Consider the following 24571-nt stretch of genomic DNA (forward strand, 5'->3'; position numbering starts at 1 on the left):
CCATCTATTCGCAACAAGCACCGGTCCTTAAAATGAAATTAACTCCCTTCCAGTTAGACACCTTGCTAGGGACACGGCTGTTTAATGTACACAGAATAGAAATATTCCTGTTTTTGCAAACTCTGGTGTAGCTCTCAGTGATAGGAGAATAAATGTCAACTCAGGTTAAAGAACTGATCTCTGTTTGCTTTGGATGGTGGTCTTCTATGTCCCTTCCCTGGGCAGTCCAGATGCTGGGGAAAGGGGTTCAGGATCTATAGGTATGATCATCCTGAGGGTTCCCAAACCTTTCAGCAACACCAAAGATCCCTTTGTTATCTTTTCACCTAAGGAAAACTCAGTGTTTTGGGTTTTTTTTTTTGAGACACAGTCTTGCCTCGTTGCCTGGGCTAGAGTGCTGTGGCGTCAGCCTAGCTCACAGCAACCTCAAACTCCTGGGCTCAAGCGATCCTCCTGTCTCAGCCTCCCAAGTAACTGGGATGATAGGCATGTACCACCATGCCCAGATAATTTTTTCTATTTTTAGTAGAGACAGGGTCTTGTTCTTGCTCAGGTTGGTCTCAAACTCCTGAGCTGAAGCGATCCTCCCACCTCGGCCTCCCAGAGTGCTAGGATTATGATTAGGGTGTGAGCCACGGAGCCCGGCCTTAGTGTTTTTTCTATTCTCTGATTCAACAACAATCACGTAAGACTTTGTGACCAAATGTGTGTGGGTTTCTGCCCACACATGAAGCAAGCAATCAATTCTGCAGCAGACACCAACTAGCTGTCTTTCAATTCAATTCTGACACTACCTGGAGATAGCGTCAGTTCATGACTGCCCCCCTCTTTGAGACACCAGCTGCAAGTTGGAGTCTCCACAACTTCTGACCAACTGGCTTCAAGTTGGGGTTCCCACAACCCCCTTTTTAGGTTCAATTCATTTACTAGAGCAGCTCACAGAACTCAGAAACATGTTCACTGGTTTCTTATAAAGGATACGTATGAAGAGATGCATGGGGCAAAGTATGGGGAAGGGGCTTGGAGCTTCCATGCCTTCTTCCCTGGTTGCACCACCCTCCAAACACCTCGTGTTCAGCTATCTAGAAGTTCTCTGAACCCTGTCTTTTTGTGCCTTTTATGGAGACTTCATTGGCTAGGCATGATTGAAGCATGGATGGCACATAGAAATGTGATTGTACAAAAAGGGAATCACATAATGGTAATAGACTGAGTAGGGAAAAGCCTTTCTGTTCAGATTCTCCTTGGGCTCTTTGTGTGGTATTTCTTCCTCCCCCGTGTGGGGCAGCACCCCTTCTGGAATGGAGGTCTTATGACCTACAGTCAGACAAGGTAGATCAGAGGATTTCTTTAGGGCCAGCTCCAAGACAAAGGTGGGGAAAGATTAGAGTCTATTTTCCGTTTCTATGGCCTGCCCTGGGGAGTAAAAGGAGCAGGTGAAAAGAGGGCAGGAGAAGGTCAGAGAGAGATGCTGTTTCCTGAGGCCTGATGTGCCCCAATATTGTAACAAGAGACTGAAACAAGGGCTTTGGGAGTTATGAGCCAGGAACCGTGGATGAAAACCAACATATATATTATAATACCACAGAACCCAAGTTTTGAAAGAATCATTCTAATAATGATAGTTAAGTAGTTGTAAGTTAATAATCAAAGCTCCTTATTATGGGTACATGATAATGAGCATTGCTGAACACAAAAAAGCGTGAGGATTTAGTACTTTTAGGGTTTTCCCAACAGCTTCTGTTGGGCTTTTGTAAATAATGAAAATAGGTCCCAGGTCCCCATAATAACCTTTGTAGATCCACAGGCACCTGGATATCCTGGGTTATGTATCAAAGACGTATGTTTCTCTGATGAAGAAGGGACAGCAGAGACAATAAACTGCAGCAACTAGAGCACACTCATACTGAGAAACTTCAGCTGTCATTCAGTCATACGAAGCTGACATTTATTATGTTTTTTCATATTTGGTTGCTTGCTTTCCAGTGCTCAGTGGACAGCACATCTTGGGGAACCTCCCAGAGCCTGGGCATCTGGGCTATGGTCATGGACCATGCAGGAGGCTTCACTGGACTGGGGAGGCTAAGGGCTTTCCCTGAGCCCTTCTGCTGACAGGGAAGGAAGAGAGGCTGAGAGCATCACCGTGTCTTAAGTTAGCGCCTTCTCCATTCTGAACTTCCTCCACGCCCTGGAAGAAAGGAAAGCAGCAGTGAACTGGGCAATACAGCAGTCTTCCATCCACATCCTGAAAGAGAATTCCACAGAGTAGTTTTATCAAAGATGGCAGGAGGAAGGCAGCTTTGAGTGTATTTGATTATGGATTCACATATTAACAGGGCATTCACCACAGGCCTGTAACTGGGGGCCCAAAGGTATAAAAAACATGTTCCCTGCCAGCAAACAGCTCATAGTCTAGTAGAATTTTGGTGTGTTTAAGCAAATATGGAGTGTTTTAAGAGAGGTACTGGTCACTCAGAGGAAGGAGGGATGAAGGAAGACTTCAGAGACCTCAAGGCTGGGCGTGGTGGCTCACAACTGTAATCCCAGTGCTCTGGGAGGCCGAGGCGGGAGGATCACCTGAGGCCAGGAATTCAAGACCAGCCTGAGCAACATAGTGAGACGCCGTCTCTACAAAAAATAAAAAAATTAGCTGGGCGTGATGGTGTGCACCTGTAATCCTAGCTAGGCAGGGGCATCACTTGAGCCCAGGAGTTCGAGGCTGCAGTGAGCTGTGATCATGCCATGATGCTCCAGCCTGGGTAACAGTGTGAGACCCTGTCTCAAAAAAACATTGAAGAATGGGTGGAATTAAGACAAAGAGCACTGGGAAAGAGCCTTTGACATGGGATGACAATGAGCCAATCAAAGCTTGGGGTTAGGTAAGAAATGGTGAATATCGGCCAGGCGTGGTGGCTCACGCCTGTAATCCTAGCACTCTGGGAGGCCGAGGCGGGTGGATCGCTCGAGGTCAGGAGTTTGAGACCAGCCTGAGCAAGAGTGAGACCCCATCTCTACTAAAAATAGAAAGAAATTATCTGGCCAACTAAAAAAAAATTAGCTGGGCATGGTGGCGCATGCCTGTAGTCCCAGTTACTCGGGAGGCTGAGGCAGTAGGATCACTTAAGCCCAGGAGTTTGAGGTTGCTGTGAGCTAGGCTGATGCCAAGGCACTCACTCTAGCCTGGGCAACAGAGCGAGACTCTGTCTCAAAAAAAAAAAAAAGGTGAATATTAAGGATAGTTATGTGGGTGGGAATATGGAAAATGAGACTGGGATAAGAGGTATGACCAGATTATGGCAAGCCTTGAATGCCAGGCTAAGGAGTCAGGAGCATCCTTATCTGTGATATCTGTGACAGTCATCCTGCCATGCAGCACATATTAGAGCACAGGAAGTCAACACAAGATAGCTGAATGGGAAGAGGACTGGAACTCCTGGGGGAAAGGTCTGTGAGCAGCATATGAACCAGGCTGTGATGTCCATGGACAGGCTGTGCAGAGCTTGGTAATTAGAGCTAACTGGGGAAGACTTGTAGTTTCTAAATTTCAACATGGAGCTGTTCGAATGATGCTGTTGGTTGGTGCTGTTGGCATATTGTCAAGAAGACATAGGATTCACTGAATGATACACTAAGGGCAACTGAAAAGGCTGGCTAGGACCCCCAAACTTAGTTGAAAGAGACCCCAGTGAATGTGTAAGTCAGTAAGCTAGTACCCTCATGCAACACAGGGAAAAGGCAAAATAAAAACATTAGCCGCCAAGTGGGTCAATTCATTAAAGCCTCTGCCCTGAGTGTGTGAATGCTGCTACCAGGCCAGACTGTATCACAGGTCAGATGCTCCACCCTGCTTCCTGCTCCTGGTTCATCTAGGGGTAAAGCAAATGTTACCTGTTAGTCATCATCATCATCGTCTTCTGGGACAAAAATGTCATGTTCCTCAAGTAGAGCAGCAAAGTTCTTGCTAATGAGTGTCCCAACATAGAGAAAGGGGATCACAATGGAGAACACGCGGAGAAGGCCAAAGGACATCTGCAGAAGGTCAGAGTGGTGGCTGTGAGCTCCAGAGTCCACTTTGGCAGGACCATAGAAGGCCAGGCCCTCTCATGGGCATTCCCTCCTATGGACCCCAGACCCATCATAAGCAACTTGATTTTAAAGCCCTTGGAAAAATTCAGAGCAAGAAAAATAATTAGAAAAGGAGATATAGTAATTGTTATGGCCACCAAAGTGAATATTGAAAAGAAAACTATAAGGCACTCTAGACATCTCAAAGTTAGGGCACAACCTAGATACCTACAGACAAGCAGGTGAGAAAGTAAGAGGTTTATGGTCAGTTCTACTTGAAAACACTAAAGACAAGAAAATGGATTACACAAAGGTGTACAGTTAAGGGATATTCTATACAGTTAATTAACAGGTTCCCTGATGCCTAAGAAATTTGATTTCACCACATTAAATTTTACAAACAGGTGTGTTTGCAAGTGGGCATGTCTTTACACTGTGACTGTTTACATGGACTGGGGGAGTGTCAGTAAAATCTCATCAGTATTTCCTCATATTTTCCTGGAGTTTACAAAAGAAAAGGTTTTCAGCTGTGCCTTTTTTTAAGGCCGCTCCTTCCCAACATAGACCATGCACCTTCTTTTCTTGCGTGCTGTGAAACTGCCCTGCAGTCAATTCTGTGAGTTAGCACAGGATAGACTAGCTTTAAAAGAAGTTTCTTAATTCTCACACAGCTCTGCAATCAAAAAGCAAACTTTTGTTTGATATAAGGGACTGTTTTCCATTTTCCTTAGAAAAAACCCCAGGGTATTGAAGGCACGGGAGAGCATTCGGTGGTGGATAAAAATAGGATCTGGTGGGAGTTGTACCAACAAGCAACCTGGATGCCGGGACCTAACTCAGCGGCTAGCCTCGGATACTGACTTCACGGCTCTGGCCCCAGATTCTTCATTTGTAAAAACAGTGATCGTACTAATTTCCTGCACATCTCTCAGGACTGCATATCACATGAATTAAATGCCAAGTGACAACTCATAGAAAGATAAGGTCCGTCCCACATACCCTTTATTTACAAAATTCTTTCACAATTCATTATTTCATTGCATCAACTCTATGAAGCAGAGCGGAGATTACATGACTTGTCTAAACTGGACCCACAAAGCTGAGTCTTCTGACTCTAGAGGAATAGGGCACCGCACCCCTTAGGAGAAGCTACTGCAAAATGCCATCTTTCTCTGCTTTTGCCCCCATCTTCTGTCTCCAAGCACCCAGCTCAACACGGAGTTCTAACCGACCATTTTCTCCCACCTGTCAAAATAAGCAACATTAGCGCAAAAATTTGTCCTTGGTCCGCCTTCCAGTCTAAAGCGATCGTATGATTGGCTTCTACTTCTGTCAATCAGCGTGGGCCCGCACTGCGCTCCCCACAACAATTGGCCTCGGCCCCTTCACCCCGCCTCCAGGCAGACACTCACTTTCACCGGTTTGGGCAAAATGGCGCCGCTGCGGGTAACGATGACTGACCGCGACGGCACTGGGCTCTGACCTGAGCCGCCGTCATTGCCACCTTTCCTCAAGCTTGGCCCGCTCCGGAGAGCCCAGAATCGGACGGGTGCCAGTGCTAGCCGGCGAGCCGCTCCGGAAGCCATCTCCCAGCTCCGCCCCTCGCCCGGGCACCCGGACCCCGCTGTCCGACGCCGGTGCCGCCCTCAGGAAGAACAGCGCCTCAAGCCTCGCGAGGCTTCTGGAGCACACGAGAAGCCCAGCCCTCGCACTTGCGCAGTGGCCCCAGTTCCTGCTGCGCTGGGAAAGGAGTCTGGCAGCGGCCCGACGTGGTGACATCACGAGAGCGAAGCCGACGCCCCAGTTCCCCGCAACTCCCGGCTCCGGGGGGCGGGGCCGTGAGGCCCGAGGGGACCCAGGGGAGCCCGTCATTGTTCGCGCGCCCAGGCGGCCGCGCCTGGGGAGCAGGCTTAGGGAACTCTTGAAATAAACATAAGGAACCGTTGCGAGTAACAGTAAAAAAACCTTTACTCAGTGTTATAATCGTATACAAAACACTAACAATAAAAAGATAAAAGCCGTAGTATCTGTGTATAAAATAAAGTGCAGTGGCTACGGGACTGGGAAAAATGACGGCGGGAACAGGCCCTGAGCAGCTTCTCAACCTGCTGGAGATAAGAGGCTCTGAGCCTCTGCCCGAGGCCCAGTTGGGTCCCGGTCGGTTTGCCCAAGGCGCTGCTGAGGGACAGAGGGGCTGGGAAGGGGCAGCTTTTATGTGTTTGGGAAGCGGGTGTCTCCAACCAGGCTCTGCATCTTCCCACCAGCCACTGCCACCACACCCCTAAGGCATCAGGCTGGTCTGGCCTCTGGCCCTGTGGACCCAGAAAAATAGAAGAAGATGTGGCACTCGACTGTAATCCCAGCGCACTGGGAGGCCATGGTGGGAGGATCACTTGAGCCCAGGAGTGTAAGACCAGCCTAAGCAACATAGCGAGAGACCCTGTCTCTATGAAAAAGAAAAAAACAAGCCAGCCATGGTGGTAAGTGCTGTCTCAAAAAAAAAAGAGAGAGAGAGAGAGAAAGAAAGAAAAACAAAGCACTTGGCAGGAATTTGGGTAAGTACACCCTGAATGACAAGCAGGACTGTGAAAAGAAGTCCCAGGTGATCTCACTAGCAGTTTCAGGAACAGGAACACTTTTATGGGAGCCCAGAGAGAAGAGTTTATCACAACATTCTGCGAATCCTGTGTCCAAGCTCCTAGAATGCCCAGGACTGAGAACCAAAGTGACAAACTGGCTTTCCCCAGGAAGCACACTGCCTTCCCACCTCTTCTTCAGCTTCTCACTTGGCAGCTCCAGGAGCTGGCTGCTGAGGACAGAGTACAGCAGGGGTTTCTGCTGACATATAAAAGCCACCAGCCCCTCCTGGGGCAGTGCCCAACACTATCTGTTGACAGGGCAGCCAGGGAGACAGGATGGGGGCCCCAACACTTTCTGAGCAGAATAAATCCCTTTATTGGCTGCAGGCCCTCTCCCTCCAAAAGGTCCTACCCAAACTGCAGGGTGGGGATCCCATGCTGAATCTTCCCATCCCTGTCAGGAAGAGCTGGGTCCCAGAAACCCCCATGAAACAATAAATCCACTTTCTCTGACAATGTCAGCCCCTCAAGCCAATACTACAGCTAATTTCCCGTATTCAAATGACACACCACTCCCCACATTGGAAATGGTGCTATAGAATCTGGTGTGTGAGTCAAAGGTAGCAAGACCTGTGGCCATGTAACAGTTCCCACTTCTTCCGTTTCATTAACGTCCCCTAAGAGAGGGGCAGTCCAGCACAGTCAGGAGACCCGGGTCTTGCTCTGTGGCTCTGAGCAAGCCACCTTTCCTCTCTGTGTCTCAGGAAATAAAGAGGATGGATGTAATGATTCCTCAGTCCCCTGCAGGTACAAGTTTGGATCTGGAACCTGGAGAATGCCTGAAAAGCAAGGAGAGAAACACCCCCCAAAAGCAACCTTGGAAATGAGTTAACATTTAACTTTTTCAGATTAGGCTGAAAAAACACTGGCCCTGGTGTCCTGACCAGCAGGACAGGGGCAAAACTCAAAGGGCCCAGGCTCAGGGCCTAACCTGTTCCTCACATCCTGCCTGGCTCCCCCGGGCCCTCTGCTGCCACCCCTGCCGCAGCTCCACAATCTCCTGGCCATACCAGTTGTGCAGGGTGGAGAAACAGGAGGTCTCAGGGGACACAGGGCTCTGCCCCCTGCCTAGGAGGAGGCTGGCAGGGCCCTGCAACTCCCACTCAGCCAACCCTCGCCCTGCTGACCTGCTGCCCCCTTCTTCAACTAAGCCCACGGGGTTGCAGTCTCTGGGGAGGGAGTGGCCGTTCTCCAGGCCCTGAGACCAACAGTCAGGAGCCTGGGGCTTACAGCGGCTGGAAATGGCCTTCCAGGATGAGTGGCGACGCAAGGCTAGGCTCTGGCGGGCGTCCTGCAACTGGCTCTCCAGCTCTCGTACCACCAGGCGCATGTAGCCAAAGCTTGCCCGGGACAGCGCCTTTACCCAAGCCTCCTGGGCCGCTGGTCCATCTGCCGCCAGCAGGTGTGGGCGCACTCCAGGGGCATCGAAGCAGATGGCGAAGGCAAACTCCTCGGGTGCTGGGGCTTCAGCCAGCTCCACTGTGCAGCCCTCCAGCACCACCAGGCTCAGCGGGGCCCGGCCCTCGCGACTCTCGAAGGAGAACAGCAGGTTGCCCTTGAGAACAAACCAGCATCTTCGGCCAGTGCCACTGGGGGTAGGTGGGGTCCCTGGCCCCCCCCAAGTACGCAAGAAGCCTGTGTGGTCTGCTGGGGAGTCGCTCAGTGCATAGTGGGCTACACTCCTCTCATTCAACTTCATGGCTCCCACAAGAACTGTGAGGTAAGAGAGGTGACATGGGATTAGAGAGGGAGGTGGCCCCTGTGGGAAACAACATTGGCTTTGCAGGAGACCTGGCCCCAGCCCTGTGGCCCCTACTCACTTGCCGTGTCCCTGAGGCTCTTAGTGTCTTCATCTGTGAAAAGGGCTGGTCTTTCCTTCCTTTTCTCTCAAAAGGACGTTGTGAGGATCATGCAAAAAAACTGGACATCAGAGGACACAGAGAAAAGGATAATGTGATTGTATCATACCAGGAGGTATGGCAGGACCTTGACAGAGCTTTCTAAAATTCAAAGAAACAGGCCCCAGCTGGGCTGAAATGGATCCCAACCCCATAGAAAACACTGTGTTTCAATTATCCCCTAACCTGGGGGCTTCTCAGCTCCAACTCTGAGGCCAAATCTCCAGGGTTTCCATGACCCACCCGGGCCTCTACTGGCCTCTCATTTGTGTACAGCACAGTTGAATCTTGTTTACCTAAAGGCAGAAGCTGAGACACAAAATATAACTTTAAAGAATTTACTTGAGGCCGGGTGCAGTGGCTCATACCTGTAATCCTAGCACTATGGGAGGGCGAGGCGGGCAGATTATTTGAGCTCAGGAGTTCAAGACCAGCCTGAGCAAGAGCGAGACTCTGTCTCAAAACAAAAAAAAAGAGTTTACTTGAGTCAAAGTGAGGACAGCTGCCCAGGACACACTTCCAAGTTGCCTTGGGGAGGGCTCTGTTCGGCCTTTGTTAGAAGCAGGTTCTTTGTTTTGTTTTATTAGAGAAAGGGTCTCTCTCTGTTACCTGAGCGAGAGTGCAGTGGCGTTGTCACAGCTCACAGCAACCTCCAACTCCTGGGCTCAAGTGATCCTCCTGCCTCAGCCTCCCGAGTAGCTGGGTCTACAGGTGCACTCCACCACATTTGGCCGATTTTTCTATTTTTTGTAGAGATGAGGTTACACTCTTGCTCAGGCTGGTCTTGAACTCCTAGCCTCAAACAGTTCTCCCACCTCGGCCTCCCAGAGTGCTAGGATTACAGGCATGAGCCACCACATCCTACAAGCAGGTTTTTAAAGGCAAAAAGGGACAAGGAATGAGCTGTTTGACAGGATTCCCACTGGTTTGCAGAGATAAGACTGATTAATTATTGGCTATACATTGTTGAACTTGGGGTATAAACTACAGGGTGTCCAGTCCATGGCACTTAATGGCTACTTGTCATCAGTTAGTGTAAAGCCCACCTAGCAGGTGGATTCAAAATGTAATTATTTAGCTCAAGAGGAGAGTGAGACTTGACTGCTGTCATATTTTAATGCCTCTCTGGGCCTAATAATTCAAAGGGGCTCAAATTCCTCAGACAAAAAGTTTCTTTTCTCTCTCAATCTGCAGCCTTTGGGGACAGATCGGGGCCAGGCAGGGCAGGCCTGCCTTATGAGGGCTCGGATGAGCACCCACTCTGCAAACAAGAGCGTGGCACACACACAGGGTATGGCTGAGAAGGACCAACCACAGTCACTGAATGTAGATGCCCCAGGGACCATAAATGGCACCTAATGCAACTGTCCTCCTAACTCATGGAAAACTAAGGCCCAAAGCAGTGAAGGGGAACTGCCAAGGTCACATTGGCCAGTGAGAAGCAGAGCTTGGTCTCCCAATTCCCTCACACCTTCTGGGGGAAGTCTTGGCCGTGATCCACTTACCGTCAGGGCTCATGGGGGAGGGCAGGGAACTTCTATTTGGCCACACAGCTTAACCCTTAGACCACGTGGTTCCAGGGAGCCTGCAAAACAATTCTCAAACCCAGTCAATCCATCCTAAAGAATGAGAACTCCTCCTCCTCCTCTGGGGTCCAGTGAAACCACCACCTCCACAGGAAGCCTTCTTTGATTCCTGATAATCTCCCCACCCATCTAGCCAGGTCAGGCACCTATAAGCACCTGAAGGGGCTGGGTGCCCTTGTCTTGGCCATTACACTCCAGACCTCAGCTCCCTGTCGCTGAGGCTAGGTCAGAGGTAGGCACCCTCACAGCTTCTAGCTTTTCCCTTCTAGCACTTGCCACAGTTTCTCTGTGGGCTTTAATTGAAGTGACCTAATCAAGAGGCCTTCCCTGACCACCAATTCTAAAGCAGCTCTGCCCACCAAGGTGGCCTAACCTAAGCTCACTGCCCAGCAGTCCTCTCTCTTGTGGTTTTGTTTCCTTCATGCCATGATGTTGTCGTGTGTGTTTACGGCACTGTTTCCAGCCCCAGAATGTCTGGGGTGAGACTTGGCCCCCAGGGTAGCCCCCTACATCCCAGCACTGTGCAGGGCTCAGAGAGGCCCTCGGGAAGCAGTTGTGTCCCCTGCCCTCCTGGAGCCTAAGGTGGGGGGGGCATTGTAGGTAAACAAAATAAACAAATAATAAATTAGTGAAATGACAGACAACGTAAGCGCGGTCAGGATTAGGGCTATGGAGAGAAGTAGCCCAGGCCGGGGATGGGAGGCGAGGCCGTCCCAGAGGGGTAGCCCGGGAAGCGGGAGGAGATGACAGACGTTGCCCGACGAGCAGCCTCACTGCTCATCCCGGGCCCAGCGCTGGGGCACCGGGGCGGGGCGCCCCTCCTCTCCCCGGCTAGGGGTGCCAGGCCCTCCCGCCCGTGCACCGCGTCTTCCCGGATTCTTTTGTTGGAAGAGAGGCGGGCTGGGGGCGTGGGACCGCCCCGCTAGCAGTGGGCCCCCACCCGGCTGTCGCCCTGAAACAGGGGTCGCCTCAGCCAGGATCTCCCCCGCGCGCGCAGCAGAGCCGGGGTGCGGGCTGCCGCCTGGGTTGCCCCATCCTCTGGGCGGGCTCTTCCCGCCGCGTCCCCGCGGCCGCGCCTTCCCGGAGCCCGCCGTGCCCCTCTCACCTCCCGCCGCCGACGGCGCCGAAGCCCAGGAGGGCAGCCCGCGGGGTGGGTCGCGGCCGCGCCCCCGGCGACCCCGCTCTAGACCCTGCGCCTCCGGGCCGCTGACGTGGCCGCGGGAGCCTGGAGACCCCGCCCGGGAGCTCGGGTTACAGCCCCCGCCCTTTCCCGCCCAGTACTCACTGGGCCTCGGGATCCGCGAAGCCGCCCCTGCATCCGCAAGGGAGGGAAACTGAGGCCCAAGAGAGCGATGACCTGCCTGAACCACAGAGCTGGTCGGTGCAGGTCGGCCTTGAACCCAGAGACCCACCTCAGGCTGTTCGCTGGCCTGGAACCCAGCCCCCCGCCCGGAGAACTCAGAGTCCTTCCTTCCTTCTCTTTGCCCTCTGGTCCCCCTCTCCCCACCCGGCCCACTTCTCCCCCAGAGCCAAGCCTGGCACAGCCTCGCTCTGGGCGTCTCCCAAGGGCGGGGCTCCTACACAGCCCGCGAGTTCCCGCAGAGTTTTCCTGGCCCCTGTGGACAGCCCATCTTTGCCTCTGGGAATTATCCATTTCTGCTTCTGCTGCCGCCCCAAAACCCACCCACAGCCTCCAGGCTCTACCTGGAGTCGGTCCACGGGTAGGCCTGCAGTGAAGGTTGCAGGAAAGAGCAACCAGATACAAGAGGTTGTAGTTTCCTGGAGGCTCTGGAAGCCTGGGGTGCTCTCAAACATTTGCCCATGAAATTGTGGGTTCCCACCTCATAGCCTTTGCCCTTGCAGTTCCTGCAGCCTACGGCACCCTTCCTTCTCACCCTCACCCAGGGCTCTGCTCCTCGGGGCTCCTTGCATCATTTGAGTCTCAGCTCAGATGTCCCCTCCCTGACAACGCAATGTACCGCCCCTCCATCTCTGCCACATCCCTGGGTTGTATGTCCATTTCCATCAAGCGCCACTACAGTAAACTTCTCTGCACTCAGGCTTTTATTTCCTGTTTATTATCTGTCTCCCACCCCCCAAATTTCATTCAATTAATGGTATAAACCATAATAAATGTTTTAGAAGGTAATAAATGTCGTGGAAATAATAGAGCAGGGTAAGAGAGATTGGGAATTGTAGGGGTGGGGAGGTTGCAATTTTAAATAGAATGGTCAGAGTAGGCCTCACTGAGAAGGTGACATTGGACAATCCTTGAAGGAACGGAGGGAGCCAGCCAGGCCAATACCTGGAGGAAGAGGATTCCAGGCAGAGGGAGCAGTCAGTGCAATGTCCCTGAGGCTCATTGTGTTTGAGGACCTGCAGGGCCAGTGTGGCCAGGAGGCAGTGGAGATGTGGGCAGAGGGGTGGGGTGTGGCTCTGTAAATCTGTGTGGCCTGTCACTCCAGACTGAGGTGAGCAGCCCTCCCAGGGTTCTGAGTGAGAGGTGACCTGAGCTCTGTTCCCAGGCCCACTCCGGCTGCTGTGGGGAGAGGGGACGTAAGAGGAAGCAGGAGCGAGGAGGCTGCTGCAATAACCGAGGTACGATGAGATGAGGGTGGCGAGGGAGAGGTGGCCAGACCTGGAGGGGGGTGCGAAGATAGGAGGGCGCAGGATCTGCCCAGGGATTGGCTGGGGGGTGAGGGGGAGAGGAGGACTCCAGGGTTTTGGCTGCAGCACCTGGAAGGAGAGTGTCCATTACCTGGGAAATGGAAGGTGGCAGGTGTTCACTTTGGGGCCCATGATGTTTGTGATGCCCAGTGGTCACCCTCGTGGAGGTGCTGTCGGGACACAGAAAAACGATACCCCAAAGTGTGGCACTTTGGTGTGCTGAGAACTTTCAACCGAAGGACACAGGAAGGACCTCAGAAGCAAAGTCTCTCTCTGCCCTTCTTTCTCCCTAGAAACTAGAATTCCTCTTCCCCAAGGTGGGTCACAGAAACTAGAAATGTTCCTTGAACCTCCCCTCACCTTTATGTGTAGGAATTGGCCTCCTGGTCTCCCCTGTCTGATGGATGACAGGGCATAAGACTGTCATTCTGGAAGGGGCGCTGCCCACTCCCAGGAGGAATGATCAGGACAGACCTTGCTGGGCTTCCCCATGCAGTCTATTACCACCAGACCCTTCCCTTTTGTCTAATCACATTTCTATGTGGCTGTCCTTTTTCCATGGAACCTAACCATAAAAATACAGTTTTCCCTGAGTCTTTGGGTCTCCTCACTTCTGAAGGCTCCCATGTCATGTAAAACTAGGATTCAATAAACCTGTTTGCTGTTCTCCTGTTAACCTGTCTTTTGCTATAGGAGTGTCTACCGTGACCCTCGTGATGGACGGGGAAAAATAGTGATATTTTCCTTTCAGCCCCTACAGTGCCCAGAAGACTGTATGGCACCCAGTAGCTTCTCGATAAATGCTTGATGGATGAATGAGGGACGGAATATGCAGAGTGCCCGTGGGAGCCGTCCCTTGAGTGTCAGGTGTGGGAGGAGAGCCTCCTGACTCTCCCACAGCTGTGTCCCCAACCTGGTTTGCTTTCTGCCGCCCTCCTGCTCCGAGTGTCTATCATCTTTGACTACCATTCAGAGCAGCTGACCAGGGGCCTCGCTTCAGGACGTGCCCTCGTTCCCTGTCACAAAGCCCCGGGCAGGGGGGCAGGTAGTCACTGCACAGCTAGTTACTGAGCGCCTGCAGGGTGCTGGGCACTGTCCTCGCCCTCCCGGCCCCCACGCAGGTGAAAGGACCAGCCTCCAGCGGAGCCGGCCACCAACAGGCAGGCGGGTGCCAGCCTCGGGAGCGCGCAGGGCGCGAGCTCGCGGGGGCGGGGCCTACGGAGGCTCGGAGGGGCGGGCGCCGGACGACCGGGGCCGCAGGGGGCGGGGCGCACGTTGCTAGGGGCGTTCTGATAGGTTGCGCCCCCAGAACGCGGCGGGCGGCGCGGGAGTGCGGAGCGCGCCGTGGGGCCGAGCGCGCCGCTAGGGTGAGTTCCGCGGGCCGCGACTCCGCCGTTTCGGGGGGCCGGGGGCGGGAGCACGGACGGCAGTCCGGAGTCGGATTCCGGCCCCGCGCCTCTGTTCTGCCTGGGCGTCCTCGAGCCCGTCGCCAGCCCGGCCGGCAGAGGGCCGCCGGCGGCTCTCGGGACGCCCAGCGCCGCGGGGAGGGCGAGGTCTAACGTCCAGGACGCCTTGTTGAGAGTTTCTGAGGGAAGAAACAAGGTCCGAGAAGTGATGCCTGACGGTGGGGTGGGGCAGTGAGGGCGACCTGGGGACCGAGTGTGGGGTCCACACAGAAGGTGCAGGGCGGCCGGGCTAGCGGGGCAGTGCGGCCCAGTGTTTTTCTGACGTTTCTTAGCTTCCACAGCCTTCGTGTAAAGCTGGTACGAGCAGAGCAGATCTCGGCTGATCCTCGGACGCTGAGCCGGAGCGATGTTGCTGAAGACAGGTACCTACACCAGCAGCCGCGGCTTTGGGCGGATAGCGGTGAGGGCTACATGGAGGAAGTTCCAGCCCTGTGGTGTCTGGGCCTTCTTCCCTGATTTGGGTTTGTGGGGAGATGAGTTCCTTTCTCTTATTCTTGGAGCTGGACCAGGAAAGGAGAAGGGGCTGCTCCACACCCAGGAATCAGTTCCCTTTCCAAAGAGGCCTCTTCCTTTCTCGACTCCTCTCCCCCAAGTGCAGAGGCCCTGCCTTGTGATAGCAGCATGTGCCGAGAACAGACCTGTAAAGTCCCTGCAGTAACTTCATCTTGCAGATAAGGAAACGGAGGCCTGAGAGGAAAAGGGCTCACCTACGTAAGCTGGTTGGGTGCAGGTCCAACCTGGCCTACCTCTTAAAGCCCTTCTGAGCCCCCTGAAAGGCCTGTGGTAGAGAGCACCTGGCCCCGGGCTCAGGAGCCCTGGAGTCTGGCCACCTCGTACAGACGGTCCCCCACTTATGGTTTCACTTTACCATGGCTTGAAAGTGACACACATTCAGTAGAAACTGTCTTTCAAGTACCCATACAACCATTCTGTTTCACTTTTAGTACACTCAATAAATTACGTGAGATAGTCAACACTTCATTATAAAACAGGCTTTGTGTTAGATGATTTTTGCCCAACTGTAGGCTAATGTAGGTGTTCTCAGTATGTTTAAGGCTGGGCCAAGCTATGATGTTCAGTAGGTTAGGTGTATTAAATGCATTTTTGGCTTGTGATATTTTCAATTTACAAGGGTTTATCTGGATGTAACCCCAGGGTAAGTCTAGGAGCATCTGTGCTGTTAAGTTCTGTGTACGGGGTGGGAGGAACTGATCAAGGCCACAGGAAGGATATAACTGCAGGTGTTAGTTTTGCCAATTCCAGCACTGCTGTGACAACAGCAAGTGGGAAGCCAGACCTCAAACACGTTGCGTTCCCCCAGACACCATCCTCCCACTTACTGTCCTGCAGGAGCAGGGAGAGCCATTTCTATCCTCATCCCAACAGTTGGGTTCCCCTAATATGCAGACAGGCAGCCTCTGCAGGGCTGAGCAGCATGTGGATGGGGTGGGATGAAGGACTGGGCTGTGGGAGCCACTCACAGTCACACACCCACGCCCCCCAGCGCTCTTGCTGGTGCTAGTGGCCCAAGTCCTGATGCTGGACAATGGGCTTCTGCGGACGCCACCCATGGGCTGGCTGGCCTGGGAACGCTTCCGCTGCAACACGAACTGTGATGAGGACCCAAAGAACTGCATCAGGTGAGTAAAGTCTGCACCCACTGACAAGCCCTGCCCAGGGCCCTGCAGAGTGGGGCAGGAAGTAGAGGGTCAGCTAGGAAAGGGGACAAAGTCAGAGGCTCCATCCCAGAGATTACAGCCAAAAGTGACTTGGGACATCTGACATGTAGCTTTATCTCCCATCTGGGGCCTCTGTGGGGACTGCCAGGTACCAGGCAGGTCACAAGGCAGGGACCTTTTGTGGATCTAGCCTCTGAGACAACTGTTACAAGGTCAGGCTAGAGCCAGACATGGTGACTGTAATCCCAGCTAGTGGGAAGGAGGCTGAGGTAGGAGGATTGCTTGAGGCCAGGAGCTCAAGATCAGCCTGGGCAACATAGTGAGACCCCATTACTTAAAAAAAAAGGCTGTGTCCCTTGTGGTACTCCTAACCCAGTCCTGCCCCTTGGCCTGAGGGCCAGATGGTCCCTTTTACCTCAGCTTGCTTATGGCTCATGATACAATCCTTGGTGGCCATTTACACTTGTGACCTGGCTTAGTCCTCAGCAAGGTCATGGTTTTTATAGCCCAGGTACACTCAGAGCTGTGGGTAAGGGCCAGGCTGGGCCACTGATATGCCCCATCCCTGCCCCTTGCTAGTGAGTGGCTCTTCATGGAGATGGCTGACCGGCTGGTGCAGGATGGATGGCGAGACCTGGGCTACGTATACCTTAACATCGATGACTGCTGGATCGGTGGGCGCGATGCCAGTGGCCGCCTGGTGCCTGACGCCAAGCGCTTCCCTCATGGGATTGCCTTCCTGGCTGACTATGTGAGCCCCAGCCCAGCCCTCAGCTTGAGGGCCAGACCACCCCTTTCGCTGTACCCTGCTTAGGGCTTATTTACACAATCACTGTGTGGAATGTCACAGTCTGGTGGAGGAAACAGACAAATGAACACCAACTTTTGGCCCATTGTGGTGGGTGAGAGCCCGAAAGACATCTTATTCAGGCTGGGATTCCAGGAATATTCCCTGGAGGAGGCAATTCTTGAGCTGATCTCAGAGAGATAGCAGAGGGGATGGCAGAAGCAAAGGCCTAGGGGCAAGAAACAGGATCTGGGAGACGTGTCTGTTGGAGGGAGGGATGGGCCATAGCTGGCAGATGCCAAGCCAGCAAGCTGGGACCCTCTCCTTTGGTTGGTGGGAGCCACTGAAGGTTTTAGTGGGCCCTGGTCAGAGGTGCCTGTGAGGAGGCTCCCTGAGGGTCCTGCCTGAGCCCACTGTGCTCTTACCCCCCGCAGGCTCACTCCCTGGGCCTGAAGCTGGGCATTTATGAGGACATGGGCAAACTGACCTGCATGGGTTACCCAGGCACCACACTGGACAAGGTAGTCCAGGACGCTCAGACCTTTGCTGAGTGGAAGGTGGACATGCTGAAGCTGGATGGCTGCTACTCGACCCCTGAGGAACGGGCCGAGGGTGAGCTCCTTGGCTGCCTGGGGCTGGTCAGGTAGATGGGGAGGGGCGGCCATGAAAGGCCCACCAGCACCCACCTGGCTGAGCTTGGTTGCTGGTGCAGCCCCAGGGGTGGGGGTGGTATTTCCAAATCCTCTTCACCTAGGGGCTGGGGAAATTGTGACTCCCAGGCTCCCTAAATATGGCGTGGCACTGTGGCCCACCCAGGAAGTGTTTGAGGCTCTGGGTACATGGGGAAGCACCTACTCTTTGGTGCCTGAATTTCCTCGCATTTGGTGGGGAAAGGTTTGGGCTGGGGCCCCAGAGTGCCTCCTATACCTCCTCAGTCCTGAGAAGAGGGGCTGGGCTTTCCCCAGGGTACCCCAAGATGGCTGCTGCCCTGAATGCCACCGGCCGCCCCATCGCCTTCTCCTGCAGCTGGCCAGCCTATGAAGGGGGCCTCCCCCCAGCGGTAAGTCAGTCTGCGCCCTGCCCAACAGCGCTTCCCACAGCAGGCCTCCTCACCTCCTGTGTACCAGGCCTCAGGGAGGTGGCCTTCCAGATCCAGATGTCACCGCAGCTGCCCACATTGCTGATTTGTAGGTGTTTAGAGAGAGGATCATAAGTACCCCCCCAAAAGGGGGCCAGCTCAGCCAGCCCAGGGTCTTAGAGAAGGGGAGGTCCCCATCAGGTGCACCGTGTGGGCTGGAGATGCACACGGCTGGTGAGGCCAGGCAGGTGGGCTCCTCACCGGGGGCCCCTTGGCACATTTGATGCTACAGAGGGTGGGCTCAGACCTTTGGACCTGAGGGAGAAGGCTAGCAGGTGGTGGGACTCCCACTGAGAAAACACAGGAGGCGGGTTTGCCATGGGGAGGGTTGTGGATGCACCAGCCTGGGCCCACACCACAGGTTGACCCTGGCTGGCAGGAGAGGGCAGGTAGGCTCCTGGCACCAGCATGCACAGAGGGAGGCCAGGGCTACCCCCACAGAGGCCTTCCTTGTCCCAAACATGCTGGAAGAGCCTGTTCTTTCCCACCCTGGGAGCCTCGTGCTGAGCCGCCTCAGCCTGGGTGGGCCTCTGTGCAGCAGGGTGTGGTTCTGGTGCTGGACTCTGCCTTCCCCGACATCCAGGTGAACTACAGTCTGCTGGCAGAAATCTGCAACCTCTGGCGTAACTATGACGATATCCAGGACTCCTGGGATAGCGTGCTCTCCATCTTGGATTGGTTTGTGCAGCACCAGGACATACTGCAGCCGGTGGCTGGCCCAGGGCACTGGAACGACCCAGACATGGTACCAGCATGGAAGGGGATGTCCCTAAGCCCACTATCCACGACAGCTCTGCTCCCCACTGCCCTGTGCTCTCTTCCTCTCTGGATGTTCACTGCCAGGTTCTAGGTCAGCGTTTCTGAAATGTGTCCCTGAACTGGTTGCATTAGACCCACCTTGGAAGCTTGTTTAGAATTCTGTTTCCAGGGCCCCACCCCCAACCTGCTGCATCAGAATGTTCAGGGGAGGGACCTGGGAATGCCCATTGTGAACGTCTCTGCAGGCAATTCTGACATTTCTTACCGTGTGAGAACTTGGTCTGCGGTGAAATGTCATTCCTCTGCAGGGTGAAGATCATGACTATTCCAGGCTCTTTTTGCCCTTTCCCAGTGCCTGGACTGGCCCCTCCCCATCTGCCTCTGACCCCTCTCTCAGTGTTCTGTACCCACTGTCCTGCAAAGTCTGCTCAGGCCTGCCCTGCCCTCCACAGGCACAGCTGGCTCTCAGTCCTGCTTCTAGCCCTTCCATCCTATCCCAGTCATAGCTCTGGTGACTTTTTTTTTTTTTTTTAAGACAGAGTCTCACTCTGTCCCCTGGGTAGAGTGCAGTGGCGTTGTCGTAGCTCACTGCAGCCTCAGCCTCCTGGACTCAAGGATCCTCCTGCCTCAGCCTCCCGAGTAGCTGGGACTACAGGCATGGGCCACAACGCCCGGCTGATTTTTCTATTTTTAGTAGAGATGGGGTTTCGCTCTTGCTCAGGCTGGTCTTGAACTCTTGAGCTCAAGCAATCCTCCTGCCTCAGCCTCCCAGAGTGCTAGGATTACAGGCGTGAGCCACCGCGCCTGGCCTTTTTTTTTTCTTTTGCAATTTATCTTACAGCTTTATAGTTATCTCTTCATTTAGTCAACAAACGTTTGCTACCTACAATTATAAGAATTACAAATACCAAACTGGCGGAGGGCAGCCTGGATGAGCAGCAGTTGGCCTGGTTAGGAGTTTTAGCTCCAGCTCTGCCACTTACCTTGGACAAGTTGCTTAATTTTTTCTGTGCCTCCGTTTTGGCAATTGGAAAATGAGAATAATAATAGTAGCTTACCTTATATACCTTTTTTGAGGGTTAAATGAAGTAACTTTTAAATGCTTGGCACAGTATCAGGCATATACATAGTACTTAAATTGTTATCGCTAAGTCCATAACCATGTTGCCTTAGCAATAATTGTGTCCTGACTATGGATTGGTTGCCTTGGGGTCAGGAGTCCCCCTTGGTCCATTCAGCTGTGGCTAGGACAGGTAGGTGGCCAGTGGCAGGTGTAGGGGCTGTGTCCAGGTCTGTTCCCTACCACTGCCACCCTGGGAGTATTTCTTGACTTGCACGTCCCAGCTAATAAACTTTCTGGCAACAGGATCCCATTTGATCATCTAAACCTGTGATGCAGCCAAAGCATATTATTATATGCCACATTCTTAATGGAAAAATAAAAGCTGATGCTCAGATGGAAGGTGACTTGACTGACTTGCCCCAAGGCCACACAACTGCAGAATGGTGTTGATTGATCCAGGCCCCCAAATGTGGCCATCCTTCCCTAATCCGTTTGCTTTTGCTTTGGCTGCAAGTTCGGGGACGGCCCCTATGCCCACCTCCCTGAAGAGGGCAGAACTGACTACTCCTCTCCTCTGCCCCCAGCTGCTCATTGGGAACTTTGGCCTCAGCTTAGAGCAAGCCCAGGCACAGATGGCTCTTTGGACGATACTGGCAGCCCCTCTCTTCATGTCCACAGACCTGCGTACCATGTCTGCCCAGAACATGAACATTCTGCAGAATCCACTCATTATCAAAATCAACCAGGACCCCTTAGGCATCCAGGGACGCAGGATTCGCAAGGTACCAGGGTGTGGGGGGGAGGGAAGGGGAGAGCTAAGGAACTGGGCTCCCCTGAGAGCAAGGCAGCCAGCCTGGAAGTCACCTGGAGTGCGGGAGGGAGCGGGGCCTCCACAAGCCACCCCTCCTGGTTGCATGTGGTTGGGGACTCTGCTGGGAGCTGCTCCAGCTGCCCCCCTCCCTGCTAGGTAAGAGCAGGGTCAGAGGAGGACAGCTCAAGGGAGTCTCGGAGGGGAGATGTCACCACGTTAAGTGCGCAGGGGAATAGCATGGCACCGGGCTTCCACACATACCCGTCATGGCCTGCAGTGAACTAGGGCTTCTCTCCAGAATTTAAGGAGTTGTTCTAGCCAAGGAATGCTGCTGTTACTGCTGCTACTGCTACTAGTGACTACAATTTATTGAGTACCTACTGTGTGCCAGGCATTCTAGATACATTTTCTCAGCATGCTAGATATTCTGTCTCTGATTTACAAATGAGGAAACTGAAACTTCAAGAGTCTAAGTAACTTTACCCCAAGGCTACACAATTGGCACAAACAAGACCAGTCTCCAAGTGTCACCCCAAAGCCTTTGCTCTTTACCAGATCCCTGACACTCTAGTAAGAAGACATCTACGTTGGCCTGTTAGGAACTGGGCTGAGAAAAGAAAAGATATCTACAGAACTATAGAAGGCCCCTACAGAACTGGTGATGCCCAGAGAGGGTGACTAATCCCTGCCAGAGAGCTGATGGTGGAGCTGGTCCTAGAGAACTTTCTAGGGGGTGGGGCAGATGGGAGTTCACCTCCAGCCCACCATGTGCCCTCCTGGGGCAGTCTTCACTGCCACTGGACAGTGCCCTGCGGCCCAGCACTGGCAGCTGCATCGGCCAGACCCGCTCACACACTGTGCTGTCCCCTGCTTCCCTGTTTGTGTTTAGCCCTCCTGTTGTCCTATGAGCTGCTGAGGCAGGACCTCCTGCAACATTTGCCTCTGTCCTAGCACAGGGCCTGGCTCAGTAGGCGAGGGTGAGCGTCCACTGAGTCAGGGAAGGAAGGACTGAAGGGAAGGTTAGGTAAGCTGGGGTCCAGGAGGACCGTGGCCTCTTCCCTCAGCCTCTGTGTGACATGGACCTATGGGCTGGGGGGACCCAGGGTTCAGGGAGGGCTAGGAAGGGGACTTCATGGCCTGTCTGAGCCAGGGACCCCAGCCAGTAGCCATCTTCTGTGCCCAGGAGAAATCCTACATTGAAGTGTTCATGAGGCCCCTGTCCAACGAGGCTAGCGCCTTGGTCTTCTTCAGCCGCAGGACAGATATGCCTTACCGCTACCAGTCCTCCCTCGCCCAGCTGAACTTCAACCGGTCCATGACGTATGAGGTAAGTGCCCTACTGCCTGCAGCCAGTGGCCCAGCCTCAGGCGTCGCTTTCCCCGGGAGGGCACTGCTGGGGGTGGTCCTTGCTCACACGAGGCCTCCCTGGAGCCGTGGGCTCCTCCTCTGGTAGGTGCCCCTGGGGCAGCTGTAGGCACTGAGGGCTGTGGCTGCTTCCGTTCTCTGCACCCGTGTTTTCAAGCTATGCAAACAGAACTGCTGTGTATAAACATGAGTCCCATTAATTCTAGAGCCGTACTCCTGCCCTCGTGGTCAGGCCTTGCTGGCACACGCAGTGTTTCCCGTGGGCTGCGGCCTTCTCCACTGCCTGTGTTGGACACCTGTTGGCCTTTCCAGTGGAGAAGTGATGGGAGAGTCAGCCCTCTCACTTCTGTAGGGAAAACTGAAGGCCTCACACAGACAGGCCAAAGCCCAGGCTTCTGCATCCTCTGAAGGGGTCTCTGTGCAGCCATTCTCATAGTGGCACTGGTGATGTCCTTCCCCACTGCAGGCCGAGGATGTCTACTCGGGTGATGTCATCAGTGGCCTCCGGGATGAAACCAACTTCACAGTGATCATCAACCCTTCGGGGGTAGTGATGTGGTACCTGTATCCCATCAAGAACCTGGAGATGTCCCAGCAGTGATGAGCTGGGACATGTGACAGGCTGTGGCAGCACCACTGAGCCCAGACCACGGAGCCTCAGCATGCCAAGGGCAAGTGGGCAGGGTTCTCTGCTCCCCAGGCCCGCTCAGAGGCCTGACCCCATCGTAACTGAAGTGCAACCTCAGGGCCAGGTCCTATGCCATACCCAAGTGTGAACCCTCTTGGAAACTTCTCTTGGGTCAATTTCCTGTGGCTTTCCGGGCCTCTACCTCGCCTGCATGGCCCCGCGGATGTTGCTCAACAACTGGGCCAGCCTCCTAAGCCCCCACGCCCATCAGGACTCTAGCCTCTGATCTTGTTGACTCTGAAATCAGGATTTGGAATTTTTCTAATTAGGAGTAGAGAAATCTGACCTGTTACCAGGAGCTCCCCTGAATCGTGTGATTGGCTTTCCTACCCAGAGAAGGCCTTGCAAGCTGATACCACCTGGGAGTGAGGGTCAGAAAGGAGACCTTGGCTCCCTCAGGTCACCAATAAAGCTGTTCTTTAATCAATTAGTGTATTACGGGTCTGAGGCCATGGGCACCTTCAGTTAGGGACCCTGGTGGTTCTACATGAGATGCTGGTTTCAAATCTCACCTCACAGGGAAGATGTATGGCATCTTCTGGCCCCTCATTTTCCAAAGTGACCTACAGCTTATACTTCCTAGAAATGCCAGACCTGCCTCTCACCAGGGAGCCATCCCTGCTCTGCCTGACGTGGTGGTGACGGTGACTGCACAATGAGGCAGAGTAGCAATGCTCCCAGGCCCTACAACTCATGCTCTGCCCAGCAGTGTCCCCTGGCCCAGCACTTCAGGCTATTCTCCTCTCTGGTGGTTCTGTCCTCACCCCCACTTCTCTCCCTTTATTATTTTTCTCCCATCTGAGCCTCAGAGGAGGTTCAAATTCCCCAGCTGTGTCCACAAACAAGTCCAGGGGTTCTTTGTGTCTTAAAATCTATTTCCTCTCCTAAGGAAAAAGAGTAACAGTCAAAGTGGAAGAACAACAAGTTCTTCACTTTGGCTCCTATTTCCCAAGCTCTCCTCCTTTAGCCAAGGCCACAGGGCACCTGTCTTCCCTGGTGGCTCTTTTTCCCATGTGGAAAGCTGGCGGCAGAGTAGGCTTGAATGTCGGAGCACCCAGTGCCCTGGGCCTTGCACTGTCCTGCCCTATGGGATCCACCCTGTGGGTGGATCTCCCACACTCCCTCCCTCAGGGTTTTGAGGTCTTTGCATTTAGAGTATAGTGTAAAGAACTTACAGCTGCACACTTTATAATGCCATTTAAGATTACTGGAACTTCGCTGATTAAGTCTAGAGTCGCCAGAGAAAGCTCCCTTTCCCCAGTTGATGTCCTGAGGCTGTTGAGTCTGAAAGGAGGACAGAAGCTTACCTCATCCCAGGCCTCTGTTCTTGAAGGCCTGGCACCTTGTGCATAGCTCCAGCTTTGGGTCTCAGTGATAGTGCTGTTCTAGCCAAACGGAGTCTCAGGTGGGAAAACCTCTTCTCTTTCCAGCTCCAGGAAAGAAGTCTTTTCCACCCCCCTGGATGTGGTGGAATATCAGGGTTGAGCCTGAACTCGACCAATTAATTCCCCTGCCTTTCAGGTCTTTTTTTCCTTTCCTTTTCTTTTCTTTCTTTCTTTTTTTTTTTTTTTGGAGACAGGGTCTGTCACCCAGGCTAGAGTACAATGGTGTGGCGTCATAGCTCACTGTAACCTCAAACACCTGGGCTTAAGCAATCCTCCCACCTCAGTCTCCTGAGTAGCTGGGACTACAGGTGCACACCACCATGCCTGGCTAATCCTTTGCCTTTCAAACTGAGATGGTTACTATGTTTTACTTGCTGTGTAACTTGTTCTTTTGTCCTGGGGGTGCCTGATTTATTCTGTCTTTTTGCCTTTCATTCTTTCAACACACATGCTGCCGATCTTCCAGGACATTGCTTTATTCCCTTTTACTCAAGGCCACTTAGGAACTCAATTATTTTTTCCCAGTTCAAGGCAACTTGCTTGGACCCAGGTGTTGTACCCTTTCTCTTTTTAAA

The 24571-nt window shown here is 53.4% G+C and overlaps 3 protein-coding genes across 9 annotated transcripts; 1 reads left to right on the top strand and 2 right to left on the bottom strand.

Moving 5' to 3' along the window:
• Positions 1 to 1926: 1926 nt before the first annotated feature.
• Positions 1927 to 5751, bottom strand: SMDT1 (single-pass membrane protein with aspartate rich tail 1). Its single transcript, XM_045554768.1, has 3 exons — positions 5478 to 5751; positions 3889 to 4029; positions 1927 to 2188 (listed from the first exon to the last, which is right to left on the bottom strand). The coding sequence occupies exons 1-2, from the start codon at positions 5649 to 5651 to the stop codon at positions 3892 to 3894; spliced, it is 312 nt and encodes a 103-aa protein (XP_045410724.1). The 5' UTR covers positions 5652 to 5751; the 3' UTR covers positions 1927 to 2188; positions 3889 to 3891.
• A 778-nt stretch (positions 5752 to 6529) lies between these two features.
• Positions 6530 to 11693, bottom strand: PHETA2 (PH domain containing endocytic trafficking adaptor 2). 5 transcript variants are annotated; one of them, XM_045554771.1, is made up of 4 exons: positions 11601 to 11693; positions 10108 to 10187; positions 8525 to 8624; positions 6530 to 8417 (listed from the first exon to the last, which is right to left on the bottom strand). In XM_045554771.1, exon 4 carries the CDS (start codon positions 8401 to 8403, stop codon positions 7624 to 7626), a length of 780 nt encoding a protein of 259 aa, XP_045410727.1. In that variant the 5' UTR covers positions 8404 to 8417; positions 8525 to 8624; positions 10108 to 10187; positions 11601 to 11693; the 3' UTR covers positions 6530 to 7623. The 5 variants fall into 5 exon arrangements, with proteins under 5 accessions (XP_045410727.1, XP_045410726.1, XP_045410728.1 ...); XM_045554770.1 differs by lacking the exon at positions 11601 to 11693 and adding an exon at positions 11294 to 11398; XM_045554772.1 differs by lacking the exons at positions 10108 to 10187; positions 11601 to 11693 and adding an exon at positions 9212 to 9253.
• A 2475-nt stretch (positions 11694 to 14168) lies between these two features.
• NAGA (alpha-N-acetylgalactosaminidase) lies at positions 14169 to 23038 on the top strand. 3 transcript variants are annotated; one of them, XM_045554776.1, is made up of 10 exons: positions 14169 to 14222; positions 14603 to 14683; positions 15826 to 15961; positions 16580 to 16751; positions 17222 to 17399; positions 17753 to 17847; positions 18509 to 18670; positions 20332 to 20529; positions 21742 to 21885; positions 22390 to 23038. In XM_045554776.1, exons 2-10 carry the CDS (start codon positions 14668 to 14670, stop codon positions 22522 to 22524), a joined length of 1236 nt encoding a protein of 411 aa, XP_045410732.1. In that variant the 5' UTR covers positions 14169 to 14222; positions 14603 to 14667; the 3' UTR covers positions 22525 to 23038. The 3 variants fall into 3 exon arrangements, with proteins under 3 accessions (XP_045410732.1, XP_045410733.1, XP_045410731.1); XM_045554777.1 differs by having other exon boundaries at positions 14174 to 14222; positions 14594 to 14683; XM_045554775.1 differs by lacking the exon at positions 14169 to 14222 and adding an exon at positions 14259 to 14457.
• The last annotated feature ends 1533 nt before the right edge of the window (positions 23039 to 24571 follow it).

Source organism: Lemur catta, chromosome 6 (genome assembly GCF_020740605.2).
Source record: "Lemur catta isolate mLemCat1 chromosome 6, mLemCat1.pri, whole genome shotgun sequence".
NCBI classification, from domain to species: domain Eukaryota; kingdom Metazoa; phylum Chordata; class Mammalia; order Primates; family Lemuridae; genus Lemur; species Lemur catta.